General features: G+C 50.3%; 1 protein-coding gene across 3 annotated transcripts in view; it reads right to left on the bottom strand.

Annotated features, from left to right (window-relative positions):
- Positions 1-6,420, bottom strand: part of LOC116947077 (mitochondrial import receptor subunit TOM20 homolog) — a 29,036-nt gene extending 22,616 nt beyond the window's left edge. The window contains exons 1-3 of one of the 3 annotated variants that reach the window (XM_032962489.2): positions 5,969-6,420; positions 2,596-2,642; positions 1,489-1,570 (exon numbers count right to left, since the gene is read on the bottom strand). In XM_032962489.2, the coding sequence (XP_032818380.2) occupies positions 1,489-1,570; positions 2,596-2,642; positions 5,969-6,101 (262 nt within the window). In that variant the 5' untranslated portion in view covers positions 6,102-6,420. The remainder of the gene's footprint in view (positions 1-1,488; positions 1,571-2,595; positions 2,643-5,968) is intronic. The other 2 variants (XM_032962491.2, XM_032962490.2) reach the window with 2 other exon arrangements.
- Between the last annotated feature and the right edge of the window lie 7,351 nt (positions 6,421-13,771).

The raw sequence follows: 13,771 nt of genomic DNA, 5'->3' as shown, positions 1-13,771 counted from the left end.
CCCCGAATAGCCTTAACAGACTGTTGGGGCAAGTGTTGTTAGCGAGCGCCTCTGAAGGGCTGGATGGCAAACGAGAGCGTTTGGTGGCCAGCACCACGCCCGGCCACCTTTGTCTCCCTAGTGGCGATGTGTACGCACCGCACCAGGTACTCATTTGAGGCCGAGTCGACCTAGGGGATGCCCAGGACCGGTTGAGATAATCGTCAGCGGTGTTGGCCGTGAGCGGGAATCGAACCCGGGTTGCCAGGTTCGTAGCGCAGCGTAGCGCTAACCGATACACCACCGCTCCCCACGTGCAGGTACCAGACACGTGTACACACACACGTACACACGTACACACGTGTGCAGACACAAGACACCGAAAGGCACATGTGTGCACAGCTCACACGCGTGTAGACACACGTACTCACGGACACACGTGAGTACGTGTAGACACACGTACTCACGGACACACGTGCAAACATGCGCATGGACACGACACACGCACACACAATGGCAATGCACGAGCCACCCACAGACGCGTGCACCTCTTCCTGAACGGCGTCACCTCTTTTGCCCGGCTCGTCGAGAGACGCCTCGGATCTGCGGTCAAGTATGTCCGTGAAACACTGCGCACGTTACAAATCGCATCCTTCGTTGTGATTGAATGAGTGCAGAAGTGGCAGAGTGTTAAGCGCACTGCACTCCACGCTCCGCAGGGGCTCCCTCCTTCCGGCAGTGGCGTGAGCAAGCAATTGCAGGGCAGCACCTTTACCCACATCTCTGTATCTAAATCAGCTCAAGCCTCCCGTAAATCACGTGACTCGTGCGTGGCCAACACCTACCACTGTAATCCCTCACTCATCCCCGCCCACTGTGAAAACACATGCCGCTGTCCGCACCTCCCCTTCTTCTTATTCTTCTTCTGCTCACTCTCTCTCTCTCTCTTCTCCGACTTCTTCCCTCCTCCTCTCTTATCGTCATCATCATCTTCATCATCGCCAACCTCTCATCATCCCCGACATCTTAATCCGGTCATTCCTTCTTCCCCCTTCTCCCCTTCCTGCACCTGCGCTACTTCTCTCTTCCTGCTGCTCGTCTTGAGCCGTGCTCTCCTTTTTGTCCCTCTGGGGGACTTCCGTGCCAGCCTCCCTTCCCTTTCTCTTCTTCCATTAGATACTTGACTCCACTCCCCTTCCCGTCGTTTGGCCACGAGTACAGTAAAACCTTGGATTGCGAGTAACTTGGTCCCGCGAGTGTTTTGCAAGACGAGCAAACATTTTAAATAAATATTAATTTGATAAACGAGCGAGGGTCTTAGCAATACGAGCAGCGTACGTATAGACGCTTTGTCTGCCGAGCGTCACGTGATCACAACTGATATACATTGTGCTTTGATATACGAGTGCTTTGGATTACAAACACGTTTCCAGAACGAATTATGCTCGCAATCCAAGGTCTTACTGTATAAGGTTTTGTTTATGACTAGATCATGAATGAGTTACGGACCTTGTGTGAGCAACTCCTCTCCGAGCTGCACCTCTTCCAGGAAGAACTTCTGCACAGCTTCAGGGTCCTTCATGTCAGGCAGCTTCACAGTGCGTGAACACACACAGATACAGAGGAACTAAAAACGACGATTTTTGTATTTTACCAGGTAAGGCCAATTGAGCTATATAGCTCTATTTCAGAAGCAACCTGGTTGTCGCAAAAATGACAGCTCAACGAAGTGGCTTATCACGTGGAAATTTATAGCAGCCAAATACTCTAAATGCAAGTTGTTGCTAAACGTGGAGGGATAAAACCAGAGGACCCTGATGAAAATGTACACGACCACGGGGAGAACATGCAAACTACAAATATACATATCCACTGCTAGACCAAGGCCGTATCTCTCAAGTTCTCACGGTAACAGCAACCTGTTTAGCTCCAGCACACCAGCAGATGTAATTGCTCCGTCTCCGCCGCCGTGGACGTCCACGTATCTCCCCACGTGTTGTCCTGCATTTACATTCAGGTGGTCGTTTGCAGCTAGCAGGGCACCACTACCTTACGTCAAGAGAAGGTGAAAACAAAGAGCTACATCTGAAGTTACTTCAATTGGTCTCTATACACACGGGGGATGCTACGCGTTCCATGTGCCCTTTAGAGAGTGTTCGTTGCATGGCAATTCAAAATAAAATGTTGAACTTTCCAGACGCTGGAATTTAGCGAAATTGAAAAACCGAACTCATGGGTTTTTGTGTTTGTGGTGTGCGGTCATTGGTGACCAAGCTGAGACAATTAGCTCACTACGCATGAGAAACCGGGTTAATCACCAATTGGCCTGCTGAAACCCGAATTCAAAGCCCCGAAACTTCAGCGTTGCTGCAGTCTCTCTGCGTCTCTGACTCGGCTATTATGACCCTCCTAAAATATGTGTCACAGTGGGCAGCACAAGTGGCGGCGTCTCTCAGTCGCCTCTGGCAGTGAACCCATAACACCGGGGTCTTCCCCGTGACCTCCTTGGCAGCAGAAAGCCTTCGACACTTCGCGTGGTCTTAAAAGGTGCACCTAGACTGGTGACGCCACCGCCACTTAGTGGCGAATGGCCGCTGTTGTTTTGTTTTACAGAACCTTGGGCACGTTGGATAGCTCCTGGTTTTGCTGCATGCGTTTCCTCCCTGTAAACAACAACAACAACCACATTTATCCACCAGTCACAGAAACAGCCGACGTCCAATGGCAAACCCCGGCACCTGTGATTGGCACGGTTGGCTACGTACGGTGCGAAAGAAGTTCAACATACAGGACATACACTCACTCACAAAGTGGCGAGCAATCTGGCCTCGGAAGCTCAATTATTGTTTGAATGATTTGTTTACAAATATTAATGTTTCCCACAGGCTAGCAAGGGTATGTTTAGAAACGCTGACGTAGAAATGTAAAGGGCTAGACAAGGATGGACACTGTAATGCCAGTTCATGATAATCGCAAATGGCCTAACAAAGTTGGGCCTCGTACAGTACTGTCCAACACTGCACTAGGAAATTAGGCTAAAAAAGGGTCTAGAAAGCATCTGGTAAATAACACTAGGGGTCTAACACCGCTGTAATAAGAAGTGGACTTGCACGGCTATAGTGAATAACACACATGTCCTAGCACAGCTATCGTTAATAACATACGTGGCCTAGCATGGTTCTATTTAATAATAACATGGCCTAGCACGGCTCTTGCTAATAACACACAGGGCCTAGCACGGTACTTGCTAATAACACACAGGAGCTAGCACGGCTCTAGTAAACAACACACAGGGCCTAGCACGGCTCTAGTTAATAACACACAGGGCCTAGCACGGCTCTAGTTAATAACACACAGGGCCTAGCACAGCTCTAGTTAACAACACACAGGGCCTAGCACGGCTCTAGTTAACAACACACAGGGCCTAGCACGGCTCTAGTTAACAACACACAGGGCCTAGCACGGCTCTAGTTAACAACACACAGGGCCTAGCACGGCTCTAGTTAACAACACACAGGGCCTAGCACGGCTCTAGTTAACAACACACAGGGCCTAGCACGGCTCTAGTTAACAACACACAGGGCCTAGCACAGCTCTAGTTAACAACACACAGGGCCTAGCACGGCTCTAGTTAATAACACACAGGGCCTAGCACGGCTCTAGTTAACGACACACAGGGCCTAGCACGGCTCTAGTTACCAACACACAGGGCCTAGCACGGCTCTAGTTAACAACACACAGGGCCTAGCACGGCTCTAGTTAACGACACACAGGGCCTAGCACGGCTCTAGTTAACGACACACAGGGCCTAGCACGGCTCTAGTTAACAACACACAGGGCCTAGCACGGCTCTAGTTAACGACACACAGGACCTAGCACGGCTCTAGTTAACAACACACAGGGCCTAGCACGGCTCTAGTTAACGACACACAGGGCCTAGCACGGCTCTAGTTAACAACACACAGGGCCTAGCACGGCTCTAGTTAACGACACACGGCCTAGCACGGCTCTAGTTAACGACACACAGGACCTAGCACGGCTCTAGTTAACAACACACAGGGCCTAGCACGGCTCTAGTTAACAGCACACAGGGCCTAGCACGGCTCTAGTTAACGACACACAGGGCCTAGCACGGCTCTAGTTAACAACACACAGGGCCTAGCACGGCTCTAGTTAACGACACACAGGGCCTAGCACGGCTCTAGTTAACAACACACAGGGCCTAGCACGGCTCTAGTTAATAACACACAGGGCCTAGCACGGCTCTAGTTAACGAAACACAGGGCCTAGCACGGCTCTAGTTAACAACACAGGGCCTAGCACGGCTCTAGTTAACGACACACAGGGACCTAGCACGGCTCTAGTTAATAACACACACGGCCTAGCACGGCTCTAGTTAATAACACACAGGGCCTAGCACGGCTCTAGTTAACGACACACAGGGCCTAGCACGGCTCTAGTTAACAACACACAGGGCCTAGCACGGCTCTAGTTAAGAACACACAGGGCCTAGCACGGCTCTAGTTAACAACACACAGGGCCTAGCACGGCTCTAGTTAACGACACACAGGGCCTAGCACGGCTCTAGTTAACAACACACAGGGCCTAGCACGGCTCTAGTTAACAACACACAGGGCCTAGCACGGCTCTAGTTAACGACACACGGCCTAGCACGGCTCTAGTTAACGACACACAGGACCTAGCACGGCTCTAGTTAACAACACACAGGGCCTAGCACGGCTCTAGTTAACAGCACACAGGGCCTAGCACGGCTCTAGTTAACGACACACAGGGCCTAGCACGGCTCTAGTTAACAACACACAGGGCCTAGCATGGCTCTAGTTAACGACACACAGGGCCTAGCACGGCTCTAGTTAACAACACACAGGGCCTAGCACGGCTCTAGTTAATAACACACAGGGCCTAGCACGGCTCTAGTTAACGAAACACAGGGCCTAGCACGGCTCTAGTTAACAACACAGGGCCTAGCACGGCTCTAGTTAACGACACACAGGGACCTAGCACGGCTCTAGTTAATAACACACACGGCCTAGCACGGCTCTAGTTAATAACACACAGGGCCTAGCACGGCTCTAGTTAACGACACACAGGGCCTAGCACGGCTCTAGTTAACAACACACAGGGCCTAGCACGGCTCTAGTTAAGAACACACAGGGCCTAGCACGGCTCTAGTTAACAACACACAGGGCCTAGCACGGCTCTAGTTAACGACACACAGGGCCTAGCACGGCTCTAGTTAACAACACACAGGGCCTAGCACGGCTCTAGTTAACAACACACAGGGCCTAGCACGGCTCTAGTTAACGACACACGGCCTAGCACGGCTCTAGTTAACGACACACAGGACCTAGCACGGCTCTAGTTAACAACACACAGGGCCTAGCACGGCTCTAGTTAACAGCACACAGGGCCTAGCACGGCTCTAGTTAACGACACACAGGGCCTAGCACGGCTCTAGTTAACAACACACAGGGCCTAGCATGGCTCTAGTTAACGACACACAGGGCCTAGCACGGCTCTAGTTAACAACACACAGGGCCTAGCACGGCTCTAGTTAATAACACACAGGGCCTAGCACGGCTCTAGTTAACGAAACACAGGGCCTAGCACGGCTCTAGTTAACAACACAGGGCCTAGCACGGCTCTAGTTAACGACACACAGGGACCTAGCACGGCTCTAGTTAATAACACACACGGCCTAGCACGGCTCTAGTTAATAACACACAGGGCCTAGCACGGCTCTAGTTAACGACACACAGGGCCTAGCACGGCTCTAGTTAACAACACACAGGGCCTAGCACGGCTCTAGTTAAGAACACACAGGGCCTAGCACGGCTCTAGTTAACAACACACAGGGCCTAGCACGGCTCTAGTTAACGACACACAGGGCCTAGCACGGCTCTAGTTAACAACACACAGGGCCTAGCACGGCTCTAGTTAACAACACACAGGGCCTAGCACGGCTCACGTTGGCGCAGCTTGCTCTTGAAGTCGGGGGCGTTCCGTCGCTTGCGGTCGAAGTAGAAGCAGTAGGCCAGGAAGACGGCGCCACACAGCCCCGCGGCAATCGCTCCTCCACGGCTCACCATGCCCAACACCATCGCTACCCACCCAACAACAACAACACTAACTCGGCAACACTGCAGGCCTCAACGCTCGCCTCTTGTAAAGCCACACAGAGGGGGGGTTCTGAGCACCGCCTCTGCCGTTCTCGCGCGCGAATGGAATGACAAACGCGATGGGGTCTGGAGCACTGTTCTAGTCGTTAACGCGGCGGCAGGAGCAACAACAATATTGATGATGATGGCGATGATGATGATGTTGTTGTTGTTGGAGGCGGGAGGAGTCCACGCCCGCTGGGCCTGGGGAACTGCCCCTGGCAACGGGGATTTCCTACGCGACGGCAACGTCACTGGTTATGTCGGTCTATCCTTATATGGGCATTCTGGTGACGCTTATGGTCGTACAGCAGAGCTGACAAACCCCGTACGGTTTAACCCCGTATTATTGTACGGGGAAATTGAGTTTTGAGGTCCATACGGCGTACAGCCGTTTCGATACGGGCAAAAAAGAATGTTGTCTATTTGTTTGTGTTAGCCCCTCGTGATGGGACTTTGTAGGATGAACGTTGAGATTTATAAGGGGCACGGTGTGACCAATAAGGTCTGAATTGGTCTGCAATAAGGTAGGGCACTGATAAGGGGTTGACAGGTATGGTACATTTGACATTGCCCTAATTCCAGGGGTGAGCAAACGAAAATAAGAATAAGAGACTTTTTTTTAAATAGAATTCGGTAAAAAAACTAAATATTTCAAGAGCCGCACCAATGCACCGTGTGGTGAATACGAGACGTCAAGAAGTAGCCCTTTAAAGAGCCGCATGCGGCTCCGGAGCCACAGGGTGCCAACCCCTGGCTCTAACTCCTGGAGCCACAGGGTGCCAACCCCTGGCTCTAACTCCTGGAGCCACAGGGTGCCAACCCCTGGCTCTAACTCCTGGAGACACAGGGTGCCAACCCCTGGCTCTAATTCCTCACCAGCCACAGCGCCTCCTCCTGGCTTCCACGCACAATGCCAAAGGCGCTGTAATAATGGTACGGCCCAACGTGTAAAAATGCAGGTCTCTCCCGAGTCTTGAGACTCATTACATATATCATTATTATTTTTCGATTGCTCTCAGCGGAATGATTATGGTCGTGGCAGTTGAAGCCACGCCAGCCCCAAAGATCACCGCCACAAACTAGTTCTGCCCGTCCAAAAACTTGGGTTTGTCTTGGGATTGTGTTTTTTTAAGTGCCGGCGAAACTTGGCAACTCTGTGCTAAAGCCAAGTTTAAGGTGAGTGAGAGATCGTTGAGTATAACATATCCACACCGCAAAGGGTTCAAATCATAGGGATAAACCCAAGAAACTGAGACAGAACCCCAAGAAACGGAGACAGAAACCCAAGAAACGGAAACAGAAACCCAAGAAACTGAGACAGAAACCCAAGAAACGGAAACAGAAATCCAAGAAACTGAGACAGAAACCCAAGAAACTGAGACAGAAACTCAAGAAACTGAGACAGAACCCCAAGAAACGTAGCCAGAAACCCAAGAAACGGAGACAGAAACCCAAGAAACGGGGACAGAACCCCAAGAAAAGGAGACAGAATCCCAAGAAACTGAGACAGAAACCCAAGAAACCGAGACAGCAAACCAAGAAACGGAGACAGAAACCCAAGAAACGGGAACAGAACCCCAAGAAACGGAGACAGAAATCCAAGAAACGGAGACAGAAAGCCAAGAAACGGAGACAGAAACCCAAGAAACGGAGACAGAACCCCAAGAAACTGAGACAGAACCCCAAGAAACGGAGACAGAACCCCAAGAAACGGAGACAGAACCCCAAGAAACGGAGACAGAACCCCAAGAAACGGAGGCAGAATCCCAAGAAACTGAGACAGAACCCCAAGAAACGGAGACAGAACCCCAAGAAACGGAGACAGAAACCCAAGAAACTGAGACAGAATCCCAAGAAACTGAGCCAGAAACCCAAGAAACGGAGACAGAACACCAAGAAACTGAGACAGAAACCCAAGAAACTGAGATAGAAACCCAAGAAACGGAGAAAGAAACCCCAAGAAACGGAGACAGAACCCCAAGAAACGGAGACAGAAACCCAAGAAACTGAGCCAGAAACTCAAGAAACGGAGACAGAACACCAAGAACCTGAAACAGAAACCCAAGAAACTGAGATAGAAACCCAAGAAACGGAGAAAGAAACCCCAAGAAACGGAGACAGAAACCCAAGAAACGGAGACAGAAACCCAAGAAACGGAGACAGAAACCCCAGAAACGGAGACGGAAACCCAAGAAACGGAGACAGAAACCCAAGAAACGGTGACAGAAACCCAAGAAACGGAGACAGAAACCCAAGAAACTGAGACAGAACCCCAAGAAACGGAGACAGAACCCCAAGAAACAGAGACAGAAACCCAAGAAACGGAGACAGAAACCCAAGAAACGGAGACAGAAACCCAAGAAACGGAGACAGAAACCCAAGAAACGGAGACAGAAACCCAAAAAACGGAGACAGAATCCCAAGAAACTGAGACAGAACCCCAAGAAACGGAGACAGAAACCCAAGAAACGGAGACAGAAACCCAAGAAACGGAGACAGAATCCCAAGAAACTGAAATAGAAACCCAAGAAACTGAAGAAACCCTCAAGGAACTGCAAAGAATCAGAATATTTAGGAGGAATCCGATTAGCTATAAAGCTCTTTTTTCCACAGATGTCCAGTAGGGGCGGGTAAGAACGTTACAACGATACAAAAAAAACACGATCGTAGTTCCAAGTACAAGAAAGGTCAAATAAAAATTCACCCAAAACGCAGACAAATACTCAAGCGAAACCATCGACATCCTACCCACTGAACTTTTTACTTATTTTTCAGAAGCCGCAAACGACTCGATCACAATACCCTCTTAGAGCAGCGATATAATCATAATAATGAGACCTGCTTTGGTTTTGCTTCGTGTGAATATTGGAACATTAGTAAATGAATAACCTTTGAGAATGTTGGTGCGTGTGTTTGTGTATTTTTGTGTGGTGTGGAGCGCGCTACGCGACGAACCCGGCCACCCGAGTTTCGATTCCCGCTCACGGCCAACAACCGGTGACGATTATTTGAACCGGTCCTGGGCCTCCCCTAGATCGACTCGGCCTCAAATGAGTACCTGGTGTAGCGGTGTGTAAACATCGCCACTGGGGGGAGCCAAAGGCGGCCAGGCGTGGTGCTGGCCACCCACCCCACCTCGTGCACCAAAGTGGCCGGCCTTCATAGGTGCTCGCTAACAGCACTTGCAACCCAACAATCTGTTAGGCTGTGCCGGGGGAGGGGAGGTGTGGGTAGATCTTTGTCTCTGTATTCTCGGTAATGGGTGGAGTTGGGAGAGGTTTGCAGGATCGGTTCTGCCAAGCGCGACTGTAATAACCCCGGCTTGGAATTTAGGAAATCATTAATTTGCCTTTGGCACGTTGCGCCCGTGCGCATCCCCCCACGCACGGTGAGTGGTCGCTCTCTCTCTCCAGACGGAAATTCCACCGTAACTTGCACCTCTCCCAAAGGGTCAATCAAGCGATCTTCATGGTAAGAATACGCATGTATGCTGTGCACTCACACACATACAAATGCATATGGTCACACATACACACACGAGTGCATACCGTACCAGGTGGCTCATTTAAGGCTGAGTCGACTATGTTGAACTTTCTGGCGCACCGTACGTAGCCCACCGTGCTAATCGGAGGTGCGGGGGAAGGACAAGAAACTATGGGTCTCTGTGTGAGTCTATGGATCTCTGTGTGGGTCTGTGGGTCTCTGTGTGAGTCTGTGGGTCTCTGCGTGAGTCTGTGGGTCTCTGTGTGAGTCTGTGGGTCTCTGCGTGAGTCTGTGGGTCTCTGAGTCTATGGGTCTCTGTGTGAGTCTGTGGGTCTCTGTGTGAGTCTGTGGGTCTCTGTGTGAGTCTGTGTGTCTCTGCGTGAGTCTGTGGGTCTCTGCGTGAGTCTGTGGGTCTCTGTGTGAGTCTGTGGTGTCTCTGTGTGAGTCTATGGGTCTCTGTGTGAGTCTATGGGTCTCTGTGTGAGTCTATGGGTCTCTGTGTGAGTCTATGGGTCTCTGTGTGAGTTTGTGGGTCTCTGCGAGTTTGTGGGTTTCTGTATGAGTCTGTGAGTCTGTGTGAGTATGTGGGTGTCCATGTGAGTCTGTGGGTCTCTGTATGAGTCTGTGGGTCTCTGTGTATATGTATGTTGAACTTCTTTCGCGCCGTACGTAGCCAGCCGTGCTCATCGGAGGTGCGGGGGAAGGACAAGGACATTGGATGCGGAGCTCATCGGAGGTGGGCACCGGTGAAAGTAAGCTGTGTTTTGGTCTAATAGGCACATGAAGAGGGGAAAGACTGAATTGGGCGAACCAAGCTGTAGATAACCGGCAAAAGCTTTACAGCTAATCGACATTCCACCATATATAAAGATTCTGATTCTAAATGTAACATCATATTGTTGCGCATGATGGCACCATCGTATGTTCAGGGGCAAAATGTCAATGTCGAGGTCTTGCTGCTGGCCGTGACGAGAGGGCTTCAGGAGAGAGTTCGTGTCGCGTTGATGTTTCTCCTCCTCTGCTGAAGGAACGCTGACTACCAGTGGGCTTCCTGTGCTGTCCGTAGTTTTGGCTGCATCACCACAATCGCACCACCGTGGCTCGCTGTCTTTAATTTTCTATTGATGAAGACGATGTGCGCATCGGCCTGTTGGAGATGGGGGGGGGTGATGGTACACCAGTAGTACTACACCACTGCGTATGCCATTGGCACGGTGGCGAGGTGTTAACTCCCCTCATCTGGACGTGGGTTCAATCCCGACCCTGACGCTTGCTATTTGGAGTTTGCGGTGTGTCGCTCTCTCTCTCTCTCTCTCCCCGTGTTGACGTCGATTTTTCTCCGGGTCCTCCAATTTTCTCCTCAACATTTACAAACATGCGTTTTAGAGTATTTGACCTGCTGTAAATTTCGACGCGATGAGCCACTTCGTCGATCTATCATTCGTGATAGCCAGGTCGCTTTTGAAAAAGAGCTTGTACAGCTCAGTGGGCATTACCTGGTAGAACAAAACATATATGATCTTATTCTTGGTTCTTTCGGTAAAGTCACGTTGAAGAGAAACAATAAAATAATAATATATATATAAAACAATAAAAACAAACCGCCACTTCTTTCAAATGTTTCTTGCCGTTGGTTTTCACACCTGATGATGACTACTTGTGTTACAGTCGAAACGTCGTGAGAATTTTATTGTTTTATATATATTTTATTATTTTATTGCTTCCCTTCAACGTGACTTTACCGAAAGAACCAAGAATATGAATCACTGCAGTCACGAAAGCTTTGAATCAAAAATATATGATCTTATTCATATTCTTGGTTCTTTCGGTAAAGTCACGTTGAAGGGAAACAATAGAATAATAAAACTATTAAACAACATATGATCTTGATACGAGTGATGATGTTGCAGCAAGAATTATGATACAAGAGTCATAAATAGCTACCAGCTGTGATGATGATCATACAAGATGATGACAGCAGCATGATTGATTGGTCATGGTACTATTATGAATATGCTTATTTACAAAGGAAATCCTGAGTACATCACCTTTCCAGGAGGGTCCTGTCAAGTTTTCGCAACTAGGCAGAGTGTGGTGGTGTGGGGCGATGGTTTATTACGTGATTTACAATCAAGTATCGGGTAATTTGCGATGCAATTCTTGTTAAACTCGGACCGTGACGTTGGCGGTGCACAATGGCCTGCTCTTGCAAACGACGTCACTCCACAACGGAGCAGACGATGCGTTGTAATTTTGTTTATTTATCACGATGCTGTGGGTGACACGTACGCCTTCAAACATGATTTTCAACGGAGATGAATGATGATGATGGTGACGATGCTGCTGCTGCTGCTGCCAGTAACACCGCTCACGATGTACCGGTCCCCATTTCCCAGCTTGACCTCGGGGTCTCCACGAGGTCCAGCGAAGAAGCCTCTCCTCCTCATCTCCTCCTCGTCTCACTATCGCCACGAGAGCTCCTCACCGAGGGTTGAGTGGAGGTGGACTAGAGCGTGGATTATAGGCGGGCTTCGGGGATCCATTCGGTCGTGGGAGGCTGAATGACCTCTGTGTATCTCACCGATCAAGGGACGGACAGAGGATTGAGTGCGGGTTGAGTGGAGGACGGGAGGCGGACGGACCCGAGGTGAAATGGGAGCAGGGAGCTCGACCTCCCGAACCAGGGTCCGTCGCATCGCCGTATCCCAGCTCCCCCCAGCGGCAGCAACTGGGGACCCCGCTACGACCCCGGCGACCCTCAAAACGGGACCCTTCGAACGCAACCGCGTCCCCTTTTCGCCCGGCCACGCCGCCGCCGCCGCCGCGGGGGTCCGCCCGTCCGGGGTGTCAGCGGCGTGGGGGTCTCCTGGGGTACCAGCCGGGGACCCCCGAGCCGAGCTGCCCAGGGTTAGGGCTCCCCGAGGGATGGAGGGGACCACGCGACACGCGGGCCCCCGATCTCTGCCATCTTTGCCCCGACTGCTCCCGCGAAGCTTTGGTGCAGGTGAGTGAGAGCCTGCGTTGCGTGCGTGTCTCTCCTAGGTCGACTCAGCCTCAAACGAGTATCTGGTGTGGGGAGACAAAGGTGGCCGGCGTGGTAATTGCCATGCCTTAATAGGCGCTCGCTAACGTCACTTGCCCCAACAGTCTGTGTGCGTGGTGAGGTGTCTATGAATGTGTTGAGTGGAAGAATCGACACGGAGACGTCTCTTCTGGTAAGGGCTCACGCCAGGTTTATATAGGGGCTTACGCCTAACAGTTATTATGGACTACCGTACAACTCCCCAGGGAAAGGGTACTGGGAGGTCCCTAGCACCCACCCAGGCTATTCAGGCTCTTCCCTCAGCACCGACCGAGGGATCAGCCAACTCGGTCGGCCGTGTGAAGCAGCCCCCCTAGCCTGGTGCTAATTTCCCCCTACCCTGGGTCCCCACGTCTAACCTCTCTGTTCCCGGCCCCTCACAACGACCTCGTTCACGTCACCCGTCTCCGCTTATATATCCCTGGGTGACGAGCCATCATCCATTCTACACCCCAGGATGACATTACGTCATCAACTACTCCACAACAAATGTGTCGATTTTGATTTAAAGCTTTCGTGACTGCAGGGATTCATATTCTTGGTTCTTTTGGTGAAGTCACGTAGAATGGAAACAATAAAATTATAAAAATATAAAACAATAAAATTCTCACGACGTTAAAAAACCGCCACTTTTTTCAAATTTTCTTGCTGTGGTTTTCACACCTGATGATGATTGCTTGTGTTCGACTGCAACACAAGCAATCATCATCAGGTGTGAAAACCACAGCAAGAAAATTTGAAAAAAGTGGCGTTTTTTAACGTCGTGAGAATTGTATTGTTTTATATTTATATTATTTTATTGTTTCCCTTCTACGTGACTTTACCGAAAGAACCAATAATATAAATGTGTTGATGTGCGAGCGTGCGTCGTCTGTCTGTGTGTTTGTCTTTCAGTCTATTGCCTAGCCTAGGGGCCGGGCAAACAAAATCACAAACAAGAATCAATTTTTACTTAAAGCTTTCGTGACTGCAGGAATTCATATTCTTTGGGTCTTTCGGTAAACCCTTTATACAGTGAGGGAAAAAAGTATTTGATCCCCTGCTA

The sequence above is a fragment of the Petromyzon marinus genome, chromosome 29, assembly GCF_048934315.1.
Source record: "Petromyzon marinus isolate PM22_M1 ecotype Great Lakes invasive population chromosome 29, UKy_Petmar_22M1.pri1.0, whole genome shotgun sequence".
Taxonomy (NCBI): domain Eukaryota; kingdom Metazoa; phylum Chordata; class Hyperoartia; order Petromyzontiformes; family Petromyzontidae; genus Petromyzon; species Petromyzon marinus.
The sequence above is the reverse complement of the archived record's forward strand: the minus strand, read 5'-3'. Positions and strand labels throughout refer to the sequence as shown.